The sequence below is a fragment of the Papilio polytes genome, unplaced genomic scaffold (genome assembly GCF_000836215.1).
Source record: "Papilio polytes unplaced genomic scaffold, Ppol_1.0 DF824035.1, whole genome shotgun sequence".
Taxonomy (NCBI): domain Eukaryota; kingdom Metazoa; phylum Arthropoda; class Insecta; order Lepidoptera; family Papilionidae; genus Papilio; species Papilio polytes.
In genome coordinates this window covers 456,450-472,081 of record NW_013525169.1, presented here as the reverse complement: position 1 = coordinate 472,081, position 15,632 = coordinate 456,450, and the positions used below count along the sequence as shown (strand labels likewise).

The window sequence follows — 15,632 nt, the reverse complement described above, 5'->3', positions numbered from 1 at the left end:
TATAAAAGTTAATTCTATCTCTATTATTAGTTCCAATTTTCTTCACCGCCAACAAGCGTGACAATCAGCACCAAACAGAAATAAAATAGACTTAAAAGGCGACATCTTTTATCATGTCCGTTTATAAAGATCAGTGGTAAAATAGAATAACTATTCAGTGTCCGTTGTAAGTTGTGACCTTAAAAACAAAAGATAATCTTGCAACCGGCGAGTTTGGCATCAATCCAAATATTTTACTGGATCTGGAGTACCATATTACATTAACATACCCAATGTACAAATGTACAAATGCCTCTGTTATAATAAAAAAAAAACCTTTTTAACTACAAATAAGAAGACAAATTCTACAAAAAATATAGTAAAGTATTTATATTTATTTGACTAGCTTTCGGCCGCGACTCTGCCCGCGTTTAAAAATACAAAAATAGGTAGCCTATATGTTCTTCCAGACTGTCCTTACATCCATGACGAATTTCATCAAAATCCGTTCAGCAGTTTAGGCTACAAACTCTAAAAAATGTCCATGCATCTAAACATTCGCATTTATAATATTAGTATGATTAATCGAATGGAAATCACCGTAACGTGTTCGACATTTCGTTAGTTCTTCCAACACAAATATCGAAGCAGTCAGTATGAAAACACAAAGAGCCGTAGACACCTGCCACGCGTGATCAGAACACACAAACACTGATCGAAATCTCGCCTTCAGTGAAACCCGACAACACAAAGAAGTCACAATAAAAATCGCGCCTTTTGTGTTATAGATAACAAGCAAAGGACTACAATGTTCTTTAGTTTAAAATATAAGATGTGTTGTTTAGTGTTATAGTTTGTGCAATTTTTAATATCAATCTGGATCCTCGAAGAAGGGGAATTTTGAGCATCTGTGATGATTTTATGATAATTTCAGGTGAGTTTTCTATTTTTGAGTTTATTTTTCGAACCGCTCAACAGATGGCGGTATTAGACATTTTTAAATCTGCATGAATTTATACGTGGACGCACCAGGTCTAGTCCTTTTACTTTTCGCAATAAAATTATTTCATTTTAATTCTCTAACAAAGCCGTTAAAAATAGGACTCCAAGGGTAACAGAGATTTAATTGGTTACATCGCGTGTTTGCAAGGCTGATCTGCGCACGCAAACTCTCTGTTTGGAAGGAATCTTTTGTTAAACTAAAGGAATATTGGTATAGAAACTGTGCAACCGCTAAACAAGTATTATTTTCAAATTGCTGTATTTAAAAACTAAATATCAATAATTAGAACAATTTAAATATTTGAATTACAATGAAATTTTAAGATTTAAATCTTTGTCGCTGCTTACAAGTCGTCTGGTTTAACCACAGAGCTATAGTGTTGTTTTGTAATTACATAACAGAAGAAATATCCAACAGAATGTCCTCCATGTTCAAGCAACGGGCCGCACCACAAAAGGCAACCGTAACGACTTCGCGAATCATTTTGATTGACAATAAAATACCCACATGTTGAACATGGAGATGATTTCAAATAATAACAATTTATTTCAACATTTTAAACTATAATTGCAACAATCAAGGGATGCGGTTCGATTGAAGACGAGCCTTCTGGATGCACGTAAGGCAATCCATGTTTATTAGAAATGTAAATCTATACTTAATATTATAAAGAGGAAAGATTTGTATTTTTGTATGTATTGAAATAACTCAAAAACTACTGAGCCGATTTGAAATTTCCGTCACCGTTAAAAATGTAATTTATCTGTTAGTAACATATGCTATGTTTTTTCATTTGATTTTTATTATTTTTAACTTTAATTTCACACGGATGGAGTCGCGGGCAAAAGCTAGTCGAAAATAAATTAAACAAATAGAGTGGTCATAAGGAAGTGTTTTTAAACAATTTAAATTATGTTTGATAAATGTAAACATGATGTTTGTCCGCCTACATGGTGTTTAAGTATATGTAACAAGTAACATAATGCCATTTACATATCACTGCAATGATTGGCTTAAGTTCCTGCTTCGATAAAAAAATAATTGGCAAATTTTAAAGACACTTAATATTAGAACTTACTTGTAATATTATAGAGGGCCCACATCTTTGATTAAACAATCGCAAAATTGTGCGATTTTCGATTGTTTTGCTGCTGTCAACTGTTTAGTTGCACAACTAAAAGTCGGGTAATGTACGTATCTCCATTAGCTTATATTATAAGAATCAAAGCGAGACTAAACAGTTTGATAGTTTGTCAAAGGCGCACCTTTAATAAATAAATTTTATTACAGTTCTAAAGTACTGACAAATTATAACGAATATTACATTTCACAATAACTTAAATTATAGGTATTTGTGTCCTAATGACCTTTGAGCGTAATAACATTAAAAAACCATAATTTTCGCCTTACAACTTGCGATACTTTTTAAATGTCAAATAGTAACGGCTATTGTAGAATTATTAGCAGCAAGTAGACGCAGGTATAGGTCAATTAACACTTTACTGCAGCTCGCAATTTCCTACAAGACGTTGTACGAAAACAATACAGTGTGGACTCTATCGTGATTGCTTTACGAGGCGTAAAGGGATGCGCTCGTAGTACCGTGAGCCTCCATTAACTTTGAATCTTGTTATACAAGTACTTCGAAGTTCATACATTAACTTTTAGAATAAACATTCATGCAGTTAAATTAAACAGTTCTTTAGACTTTGTACTAAGCTATTAAATGTTGTTTTTATTTTGTTATAAGTTATACAATTTTGAACTGTACTGCTTTAAGTTAAGTTTCCTTTTCGTCTGTCGTGTTAGATTTTGTAAACTTTTTTACGTTCGCGTCATAATTGCACGTTAAAGAGTTGAATGCAAACGTTTTGAAATATTTCGAAGCGATCTTGTTATAAGCATAATTGATAGTCACCGTCAGGTCAAACCGTTTTGTGTTGAGACATATAAGAGATTACCGCATAATTGACTAAGATGTTAGAAAGAGATGAATATATTTCACTCTGTTCTATTCAATTCTTACGATAAGTGTACGAAAACTGATCATAATTTGAAATACTTTAACATTAGATAAAAAACAATTATATTAGTACCTAAATTTATAAATAAAGTAAACAATCAGCAAACTTATATTGCATTGATACGTTACATTGTTAAAAGTGGATTTAAAAAAATCATTCTAAGGTCAGCGCACATCTGCCCGACACCTGCTGATGGGGGCGCAACCGACCACAACCCTCTGTACAAAGCACCTGTGGTTAACGCCCGGAGATAGTTGAGTTGTGGCCAGAGAAAACGCGGTTGTTTATGAGTATGTTAGGAACGGCTTAGATTCCAAATAAGCCGTGAGTCAATTTTTTTACTTAGTTGTGGCTTTTAATCTGCCATTTTGAGTAATTAAATTACAAGTATGAAAAGATTAATCTAGAATTGGTAAAGCAATTATCAGGACGTATGTTTTGCACTTCTTGACTTATAATCTACAGGTCTTGGGTTCGAATCCCGCTATGTATAAATGTGATTTTCGATTTTTCGAATTTTCATACGTACATAATTTACCTGATGTTATTACGGTGAATGAAAACGTCGTGATGCCTGCACATATCGGCGAAGAAATTCAAAGTTATGTGTGAAGTCAACCAACCCGCACTTGGCCAGCGTGGTTGACTATGGCCTAGTCACCCCTTATTAGGGTAGGCTCCGAGCCCCTCGGTGGGGACGTATAATGATGATGATGATGATGATGATGCTGTTTCGCACTGCATAATTTTATTTTAGTTTACAGCTTCGAGTGCTTTTTTTCTTACTAACGCTATTTTCATGGCCCAATAAGAAGAAAGTTTGAAAATACGACGGTTAGAGTTGAGTGAACAGTAAATAGGTTTTTAATGTCAACGATGGAATTGCAAAGAAAATTGATTAAATGCGTTAATTTAGATTATATTCCATTAGAAGGTAAGCAGGAAGAAAACAATGAAAAAGAAAATAAACAATAATACATAGATAACAATAATAAAAACATACTCATATTATAAAGAGTAAACATTTGGCTTTTTCTATATATTGATGTCACTCAAAAACTTCTGTGCTGGTCTCATACATAGCTACGTTATCCCTAAGTAACATGGGTTATATTTATTTTAACTGTAGGCATACGAAGTAGCGAGCGACAGCTAGTTATGTAATAAGTTAGTAAGAAAATAACTTTTGTAATGAATATAAATTGCTTATAAATATAAAAAAATAACAATACAGTGTGGACTCTGTCATGAAACAAAATCCCTAGTCAATATTCTTTATAAGTACTGCGCCAAATTTATCAATCAGTGAAATCGGGTCAGACGAAGGTGAAACAAGAAATAAATCATTATAGAGGCTCTAATCATACGTGGGCTTACGGCCTCGTGAGGCGCCGACTGAGAAAAAAATATAATGGGTTCTTACTAAATGTATACTAATACTTAAATGGTTAAGTTATCCTTATAGCTTATGTTGTTATACACAATTGTTTAAAGAATTAATGTAAACAGTAATTGTAAAAAAATGTTTTCATTCCTATGTATTTTTTTTTTCAAATGAAAAACCTATAAGGTTTGATTTAGGATTATTCCCAACTGTCACTCTGTCCCCACGTGGGATAAGAATAAAAAGTTTAATTCGTTGTACCTTTGCGACGAGGGGACGGTTAGAACTTATTTTATTTCATAACTGTTCCATCTGTCGCCTTATTGGTAGTGGGACTAAAAGGTGGGATGGATGAAAATTATTCAAATTTCATTATTAGAGTTAAAAGTTTAGATTATTTCGCGACTGTACATTTTATTATGAACATATTCCTAAACTATTACGGCAGTAACTTGCAGTTAAATAAGCGTATACATAAACCTTGTTAAAACCTCGTTGATCAAATTATGTAGCTTACTGACGAATTAATCGATTTATAATAATAAGTGCATTCTATTTTCTTTCATAACTCCTCGACAGAAGGTCGTTTATTATTTAAACATTAATTTAAAGAGAGGAAAAACCTGAGCTGCTGTATGATGCATAAATATGCAACCAATATTTTTTAAATTATAATAAACTAACCCATATAAAAATTGCATTAACTACGAGTATAATACATGTAATTAGACTGATTAAAATAAATACAATGCTTTCATTGCTGAAAGATGCCAAATAACATTGCGAATTCTTTTATTATCAACATACTATTAGTGTTAGGACAATATGTATAACTTCTATACATCTTTATTAGCCGTCTTACCTAACTTCACTTCCTTCTAAAGCATATGATCTTTCACACAATCCATCCATAGTTCTATCTTCCTTTTTGTAGGTGCAGATCGTTTGCTTTATCCGATTAAAATAGGGCCAGTCTTACAGCCTTTCCAATACTAATTAAGTAAGGTGTAATATGCACATAGAAGTACTAATATCGTAGAACGTTACAGCGCTCGGTTACTTCACAGACGGTACGATTACGCCACGTCACGCGCCGCCACGCGTGGCGATCTCCTTCGAAACTATAAACTACATGCACCAGCTTTTTATATACTTTAGGATAAAGTTGGTAGGCTATTATCAATTACTTGTACAACTAAGTACAAGCTTTTCTATTCCAATAAGCTCTTTATGCAGCAACCTTACTGTTTGTTCCAAAAACAATTGAATTAAATATAGACTTGAAACGCTATGTATAGTGTAACTATATCATAAAGGTTTTAAAATTACGGTGTCATTTCACTTGAATGTAGATTATCCCTTAAAATGTATTCATTGTGGAATCCCTAATAGGAACTTCTCTTTTATTATTTAATCTACGCCCATACGAGTGGCATATCGCGATAAAATGGGACACTCACTTTTTTGCAACTCATCGGCGGAGAAACTACAAGTATTGTGATGTAGCAAACAATAGGCTTTTGTTTTTTCGATGCTATTGACAATATTATTGCTATGTAATAACTGTTATAGTTTTTTATATATGATAAGGTGGCAAATGAACGTTTAGCCACTTGAGTTAGTCGAAATTGCGAAGCGACCGCTGTCCATAGACATCCGCAATTGCAGATGCGTTGCCTACCCTTAATTGGAGGAAGACACGCATATAAACAGAACATTTCCCCTTCCTATGAATCTCCTCCAACATCAGTCCACTTTCCCTTTCCTTACAAGAAAAGAGTGGGAAAGGAAAGGGACTATAATACTCATAAGAGAACTTAAGTAAATTCGTTTATTTCCCTTGCTATCTCTATGGCGACTGGACTCCCCTGGTCATCTTCGTGTGCAGCGGAGCCCAACACATTAGCTGGTGCAGCCGCCGTGACAGACGGTAGTGCACGCCACAGACATACGAAACGCATAGACTTGACATTACGTAACTCGATATTAAAGTTCCCAGAATTAACAAACAATAGATTGAAGGAGTTCATAGAATTACAAATGCTTTAGAATTGATGGATATTTTATAACATTATTTATAAAAAAAAAATTGATAAAAACAGCAATATCAACATGAATGAGCATCCTTTATGTAGGCTTTTACACATTTTTTTTTAATATGCAATTAGATTAAATGAAATAATTTTATTGGCACATTCATAAAAAGTCTTAAGTCATATTCGTGAACACATTGTTTGTTTTATAGTAAGTATAAGGCCGGCTCTAATTTTTCTCAACTCTATGACGTCACAGTAAGGTTGCTACTCAAGCAAATCTCAGTGGCCCAATGTACGGACGCAAAAGGCGTTCAGTTCAAATTGCGCGCTTGACTCTTTACGTGCTCTACTGTACGCATTCGCCGCGAAAATACCGAAAAACCCCACGAAAAGTACAAAATGTAACACATCTAGTTACTTTGTAACATGATCCGTGTTACAGTTTGAAATTAAACGGAAAAATTGTGTTACAAATTGAAATCGAGTTTGTGTTCCAAATTTAAAAATAGTAATTATTGGTTCCAAATTTGAATATTTGTACGAAGTGATGACGTAATGTGTGAAGTAGAGGTACATTGTGTTACAATAGAAAGCGCGCGAAATACAACAGTGTTTGTTATACTCTGAAATGTTCGAGTTCTCGTGTTATTTACATATTGTTTTATTAAGGCTTTACTGAAATCACGTTTGCTTCCACATTTTAATCTCAATGAGGAAAAATGCGCAGATATACACAAGAGAAATAATTTTAAGTCATTAATTACGTTGTGTTTCTGTATAACAATATTTTATGATGACTATTATGAAATTATAAAAAAAATTAAGCTATTTTAAGCTTTAAGCCAATTAAAATCGATCCAAAGAGTAAAAATACGTATGTAGGTCATATGGATTTGCAAAATACTAATATATTTTTTATTAGTTATTGTACCTGCGTATTTTTTGAGTTAATTCAATACATTCAAAAATACAAATGTTCCCTCTTATAGAAATATAGTAACCCAAAGAAATAATCAATTAAACATAAAACATATTTTCTAGAATAATCTATTCATGTCTAGTTAACTGAGTCCACAGTCCTCTAGCTTTCAATTGTTTTCGACTGTTGAAATAAAACATTGACCCTAATTCTATTTGGGCAAAGGAACGAATTCGCAGACGAATTGTCTAACACAATACAGCTGATTGTTCAAATATCTTTTTAATTACGAATGAAACAATTGAGTACCGTAACGAAGAGCTTTTGATGTTTGGCCTTATGAAGTTGTTTAGTTAAGATTTATAATTAAGTGGCTAGATGGCGCTGATTTTTTTAGACTTGATTTAGTTGTTTAAAACAATTCTTTTGTATTTCGATTTAATACAAGTTAAAATAATTTCACTTTAATATGAATAAACTTCTAAATTGTTAGAATTCTGAGTCAAGACCTAATTTTAACACTTGTAATAGAAATTACGGAGTTTCAAATGAAGGTAAAATGTAATCTTTCTTAACAAATAATTGTTTGTTAGAATAATATGGCAACATTTTTGTCTTAATATTTTAACAGTCGAAAGGAACGATAAATGAGTACAAAATATATGAAAGTAACGTCTAATTCCCACGACAATTACACTCGTCGAGGGTTTTCTTTAACTAAGATCAGTTATAAAATTTTATTAAGAAAGAACTGTTCTGTATTTAATTTTTAAACATGTAAGTAAATTTAATTAAGGAATTAGTAGACAACAATGTTTAGAACAATCTAAGGAAATAGAAGAAGGTCGTGGGCACAGCAACCCCTGTCAAGACGGAAATTATGCTATACAAAAACTTGACGTTTATACTAGCAAAAGTATATTATTTTTTTGGATAGTTATAAAAAATATTTTCATCAATACAGAAATTGTTATTTCAATTACATACATTTTAATATTTACCTAAACCTTTGTCTATTTATATTGACTTAATAATTAATTATTTGACCAGTGTTTTCGGTTTTTAAAAACTTTCACAACATTGTATGCAAATATATACACCGATGATATCAGTACGGGTTACATTCGCACCTCGTTAGAGGGCGCTGTTGCCGTATTATCTATTACTTTGATCTTAGTTTAGTATTGTTGTCTTTTATTGCTCTGTGTTATACTAAGATTGCAATTCAAATGCCAATTATTTAGAACTAGCTTTTGCACGCTTCTTCGTTCAATAAAACGTAAAAACATAGAACATCTTACCCAGTAAAGCTATGTTTTTCAATCTCTGCAATGGTTTTTTTCGTTTTTTTTTTAGTTAGATAGAATAAAATAGAGTTTAGCCATAGTATTGTGTATTTCTAAATAAAAAAAAAACATACAATAGGTTTCTTGTTAATCGAAAAAGTTACTTTTTTTAGTTTTGTTTTAGTTCATCCAAAAACAACAAATCATTTCCCTTCATAAAATTACCATAGATTAAAATAACACTATTACTTTAATCTGGTTCTGTAAATAAACTTGTTAATAATCAATTAACTCTAAAATAACATAAGCAACATCTTAACTGGTTAAGTAACATCTTAGATTGTATCCGTTATTTAGTAAGTTACATTTGTAATGTATCACTTTACTAGAAATAAAACTCGTTTGATATTTCGAAGAAGTGATCTGTTTCGATGTACTTTAGCAATACTTATTGCGCGAATCAATCGAGTTTGGACATAAAATCGGGGAAACTGACGGTGTTCGTTAAAATTTAAACATTTTGAAACGAGACGCGGAACAAAAATCAATACAACGTAGCTTATAAACGTGTTAAAAAAGTCGGATAGTACATGGCTAGTTTCTTTTTATTATCCCAACTTTGTACTCACTGCTATCTAATTATATATTTCTAGGAAGAGGCGGAGTTTGTCTGGTTGCGATGAACAAGGCATTTTTTTCTAAAGTAGAACACCGTCGATTGCCGCGACTGTACAATCGCCCACGCAGATCGTGCCGCAGATACAGTTTTAGAACAATACATAATATGTACATTTTTACGACGTTAAAACATACGAATTAAGTTTTTGGTATCGTGACCAATTAAATACACCAAAGGCAGATATGAACGTAAAAATGTAACCATTATTTTTATTAAAACTGAGATTGACTAATTGTTTAACTCAAAATTTTAAAGAAATAAAATCTTTTGCATAAACAAAATTATTTTTGATCAACACGACTAAAAAAAATATAGCGTAAAAAATACTAACATAAACTTAAAGCCCTGTACAGATTTCAGTTCTAACTGAACAATAGGACTTTTCACTTGAAACTATCAGAACTCAGCGTCTTAAAGCTAGTAAGTTCAAGTTGCAAACATGTTATATAACAACGGGGTTTATGCTACAATTACCGGTTTTTTTCGGTTTAATATCTTTCTCAAATAAAGTACCCACCCACGTGTACTGCACCCACAAAACATAACTGTGACGTCATCGGAGTGCAACTCCGTGTAACATTAAGCTTTTTTAATATGAAAAATCACGCACCAAAAATGTATTGAAGGTCGTCGTCGTCGCCGTCATCTAGTAATTTATATTTCGTCATCTGATATTTTAAAAATTTTACTATACATTTTTATGGACGTATTTACAACTGTTAACAAAATAGATTACTGGCTGTAAATTAAAAAAAAATAAAAACTATATTGTTAGCATGGCATGATTAACGTAAGTTTCCTTACACATTTTATAAGCATACTTGACATCTTAAAAAGCTTAGTCATTAGCCATTAAAAAATTCGAGCTTGTCTTTAGAAATTAACATAAAATCATTAATTGTATTATGTATACAAAAAGCTGGTAATATATCAATATAAAATACATATAAAACAAACATAAAGCTTTTGAACATTTTTAAAGTTAATTATAAAAAAAAATAAAATACATGAACCGTCAAGCAAATTACTTTTGTAACTGAGATTTTAATATTTTGTTACTTCTTCACTTAAAGTTGCATAGAAGTTTAATTTGATATTCGAATTGAAATACATTCGGTGTTAAATACCACAACATAAGCAGTGAAAGTATAGATTATGCAATACCTCTAATGACATATACTGCCGGAATCATAATAAATGACTTTGCCAAAAAAAAACGTACGAACAAATGTAACTATTGTATAATTCTGAAGATTGTCACGGAAGTGCTCAAACGAGAATAAGAAACGAACATTAACTTATATACATACGAGCTGTTGCCCGCGACTTCGTACGCGTGGTATTAGAAAACATACGAACTATATAAATTACAAAAAGCTACTTATCCCTCGGGAACCGGACATTTCTCGGGGATCAAGCTTATCCCACGTGTATTCCAGACTTTGTTTGATATTTGTGCCAAATTTCAATAAGATATGTTGAACCGTTGCAGAATGATCGAGTAAACATTAAAAAACTAAATTAATGAATCCCACGGGAACCGTAACTATTGTCGGGATAAAAAGTAGCCTATGTGTTCTTCCAGACTATGCTCTATACCTGTGCCAAATTTCATGGAGATCCGTTCAGCCGTTTAGACTACAAACGCTAACAAACATCCATCCATCCATCTAAACTTTCGCATTTATAATATTAGTAAGATTAGGAAGATAATAAGATAAGAAGTAAGAAGTAAGACTTAAATTTAAATAGGAGTAGATACTCATCTTTATTGAGTTTGTAAGAAAAACTATTTTATACTAAGTAAAATTGCTAGTGGACGCAGTTAATTAAAAATCTATGTACTAATTTAAAAGGACTTAATTTAAACTTATTGACAACAATTAACAAGTTTATTCGTCACCATAAAAGCTTTCGTATTAAGGACGTATTCGATTACCCAGAATCCAATACGCGTTTTGCGACATTTGACTTTTAAATGACAGGACATGCCACGTATTCCTATTGCCTTCTATTAAACAAAAACGACCAATAAGATGTAATCTTGCTTACATAAGTGCTCAGATTGTGTTAGTGTGTATATTTTTGTATCAAATACCACGCCTCGCGCAGTACCAGAATTAAAGTTCTGGTACTAAAGTACAATGGTGATCTAGTCCGTTTCTTCACAGTCAAAGTTTTACTGAATCATTATATGTACTCAATCAAGTGGATGTTTTTTATTCAGTTCGAGTCTGACATCTGTACCCGGTACCCGCTAGGAATGCGAACTTTTTTCGTAAAAACCAATGCCATCACACTTAACGGCACATCTCTCTTAAAAATGTATTTATCACGCGACAAAAAAGTTGCACTTCATTTGTTTTATACTTGATTGCTTTAAAAGTTTACAATGTAACTCTGTTGCGATTTATTTACTTTGAACATTAAAAATTCAGTTATTATTGCAAGTGTAGTCTTTTCTTTAGGCATCCATGATTCATAGTGAATTCTTCATGAATTCATTTTTTAATTCACTACGATCTAAGAAAAAATAGATACGTCACTTTACTTTACATCAAATTTATGATATAAACAACTACTTCTCAAGTTACAGTTTCATAATTTAATAATTCACAAACGTAAATTATCAAATTTATGTTTTACGGAAGCCGTTCGTTAAGTTTATTTATTAAACAGACCAAAACTATTTTGTAACTCAATACTAGTCGAATGACTTCATTTTAAAATTTAAAAGCATTTTAAAAACTTAAAGTTTTCTAGTTAAATGCAAATAACTCTCTACTCAATTCGTTTGTATGTTTTTTTTATTTTTAAACGTAAATTTATTGTCAAAATTTTGCACTGTAACAAATGCATAGATGAAACGTATGACCTACAGTTTTTGTTACTCTTTGAATAGTAACGTGAGACCGCAACCGGTTCGATGGCCCGGTTTACAAAAATAATTGCACGTTACATTAAAATGTCTTACAGATTTCCCATTCTATTCATATTATTTGGTAACGTACCAAGCGGAAATACCAGTAGTAATTAGTCTGATGGTAAACCTTTCTATGATAACCAAAAGCGTCAAATCGAGTACACTGGTCTTGATTGTCACGAAATTTAATAGGGACTAACATTACGTACTCTTATAACTTTCATTTTCTAAAATGCTCAGATTTTATAAAGTAAATCCTGTATTTGTAAATAAATGCTTTAAATAATCAAATAATCATGTCATCAAACTTTAGGTTATATAAATTGCAATTAGAGTTCTAAAAAAACGTTGCCTTCAGCACATTTAGAAAAGTTAGGCCATAAAATAATCAAAACACTAATAAGCTAGCGAGCATAATGAAAACATTTATCTTAATTAGTGTGATAAGCTTCACAAACATCATAATATCTTACTTGATAATTCACGTCAATGAAATGTCAATTCGACTCGCAAATGCGTTAGCATTCTAAAAGTGGTGAAAAAATTAAAGCTATTTTATAATTAACTCGAGACCACGACGTGCGAAGACTATTAATTTGTCGCTTGTGGCAATAAAATTCTACTAAACACCATTCGAAGCCTGTCTACTAACATTAAAGCATCATTCCATTCTTATTTCTTAAATAGTTGTTCGTAAAGCCTCAATAAAACACATCTCGAGTCTAGTGAACTCCTCGCTGTCGCTTCTTTTAACATAATTAAATCAGTTTAACAGTTCTAGATCTCGTCTCGAGCTCTTAAACTGAGAACAGAAAAATGTTAAGGGTGCGGCAATCATCATTAGGCGGAGTCGTAACAATGCAATGGCCGGCAGGACCGTGAGGAAAGTGAAGCGCGGCCGGGCCAAGGAATCTGCTAATTATCTTAACCAGCTCCCCGCGATAATTGTCACTCCGCCCGACAGCGCGGGAGAAATGAAGATCAAAGCTCCGGAAAGGTCCGAGGAAGTGAGAAATGTTAATGACGCAAATTTAAACGAAAACACGCACGACACGAGCAAACACACGAAATTCAATACGATGACAGAGTTCAGTGTGAGACAGTTGATAGTGAACTTATCAGAGAACTCGAGAGCATCGAAGAACGAAATAGAAAATATACAAAGAAGGCTGCTCCAGCAGGCCAACGAGATAATGAAAGTCAACACGTTTGCCAAGGCGCAGACGATCACGGAGCCTAGAGTTATCGCGGCTACTCAGAAACATGGCTCGGCCGTATACGGGCGGATACCAGTCGCGCCTAGGAATGCTGTAATTAACGGTACGCCGAATTCGGTCGGAATCGAGACACCGAATCATTCTGATACGCAACTGGTTCCAGAAAGGCTCCAAGAGACGCGTACAGATAATGTTACTGGAGGCATGAATAGCGATCGAGGAAACATGCAAAGGGTCGGGGCGACGGCGATGGCGACGGCGGACGCGGGAAGGATTTTTTTCTACGAAACGAGTTCTGCGGCGCGCGCGGCGGCCAGTGCGCGGCCCGCGACCGCCAGAGGTGAATGTCTCACGATCTTGTAGCGCGATCGATTTATCTTTTCGTGTCAATTTTCAGTTTGTATATGTGTTAGTTGTATCCGAGTTTGGGTGTCCGTTTCGCCGTCTTAGTTCCCGACTGTGTTTGTGTCCGCCTGTGAACCTGATGGCATTGTGTTGATAACGGTTGTTTGATCGAGTTCATTATTCGAGTCGGACGGTCCGGTATGTGTCCTTGCTTGTATCTCTTGGTTCAATTACTTTTCAATCTATCAAAGTTTGTATCATCTGTTGAACGATAAATATCCGATATGACGTATTAACTGGTTACTAATGCACGGTACTCAAAAGCTTTGCATATCCTAAGCTCTAAGCAGATTACGGTGTAATTTATTGTCATAGAATTATCTCATGATTTATATCGCCTACCAGAGTCAAGCTCATTTAGAAGTTGAACTGCGGGAAAATGTGTTAATTTCGCTCTTATTTTGACACAGATTAGATTCAAAATTGCAAATCTTTTGTATAATAGATATGACGCGTATTATTATGCAAAATATATAAGAATCGAATGCAATTAAGAAAGGATTCAACTCGCTAAGTAGTAAGTTCAGACCGGTTGGGTACTTAACTTAATACATCAAAATGAAGTAGACAGATTATTCAAATTGTATTTCTATAATAGTTCTAGATCCTAGGCTATTATATTGTCGTAAGATTTTACAACTATTACACACTAAATTATGACACTTTAATATACTTTGAATAATTACACGAGAAAGTAAATTATGGTTATTTTCGTCAACATACGTCCCTACCTTATTGTAATATTTTTCACATTAATATTCTAATAATAGGTTTTCTTACTTTTATAATCTATCTACATTTTAGAAATATGCTTGTTTTTTACGTTTATTTTGACACCTTTATTTACATTTATTTTGTAAAGAAAATCTAAGATAGATTGATTATACCGTTACGCTTCAACACAATGGTACCAAATAACCGTATCCATTGTACGCGTGGTCACAGCGTGTTGCACGGTATCACGTCACGTGTCACGCTGACGTAGGACGTCAAGTGTCACGCTTAGGAAGCACGTCGAGTGACGTGTTGAATATATTGGTGTAATTGTTTCTGTCCCTTTGGTTTGATTTTTATAATAATCGAGATAATTAGTAAAAAATTTAATGTAACAGTTTTTTACGACTATAAACAGGTAAAACATTATTTTCTTTAGTATATTTTGACAGTAAATGCTAAATTCAAATTCATAAAATAATCAAGGAAAACGGGACAGCCCAAAATCGACGTATATGCGTAAATTTATGAATGTAGAATTAAAAAGGTTGGTTGGATCAAGTAAAATGTCTGTCTCTGTTTACCCCTCTGGTTTATGAATGTGAGTTATGACGTTGCTATAATAAGGGCCTGTCCAACTACAGGCTGGTAGTTGCTCAGATAGCTAAAAAAGGACGACACTGTCAAATAGGTAACAACATCCGTTATTTCCATCACATATTTTATACGTTGGTGTTATCTGACAATTTACAATTTGGTGGGACTGGCCCTTAATAAGTATCAAACTCTTATTTAGATAAATTTGATGAAAAGACAATCGAGTCTTTATAGGCAGTCAGTTAAAAAAACTGTTTTCTATTGCTTATCGGGTATTGGCAATTTGGTTGATAATCATAGCAATAAATCAGAAAAAAACGAAGTGAATATGTTCTTTTAAAAGTCGATTTATTGCCGTTTTCTTATCGATATAGTCATTTGTTTGACAAACTGAATGACGTTTGTACAGTCGTAAGTTTTGAGGACACGAGTTTTTATAATGTTATAATTAAACATGCAACAATTT

General features: G+C 33.1%; 1 protein-coding gene across 1 annotated transcript in view; it reads left to right on the top strand.

Annotated features, from left to right (window-relative positions):
* Nucleotides 1-6,743: 6,743 nt before the first annotated feature.
* LOC106100865 overlaps nucleotides 6,744-15,632 on the top strand; it is a 31,132-nt gene continuing 22,243 nt past the window's right edge. The window contains exons 1-2 of the mRNA XM_013279929.1: nucleotides 6,744-6,996; nucleotides 13,058-13,790. Of these exons, the coding sequence (XP_013135383.1) occupies nucleotides 6,982-6,996; nucleotides 13,058-13,790 (748 nt within the window). The 5' untranslated portion in view covers nucleotides 6,744-6,981. The remainder of the gene's footprint in view (nucleotides 6,997-13,057; nucleotides 13,791-15,632) is intronic.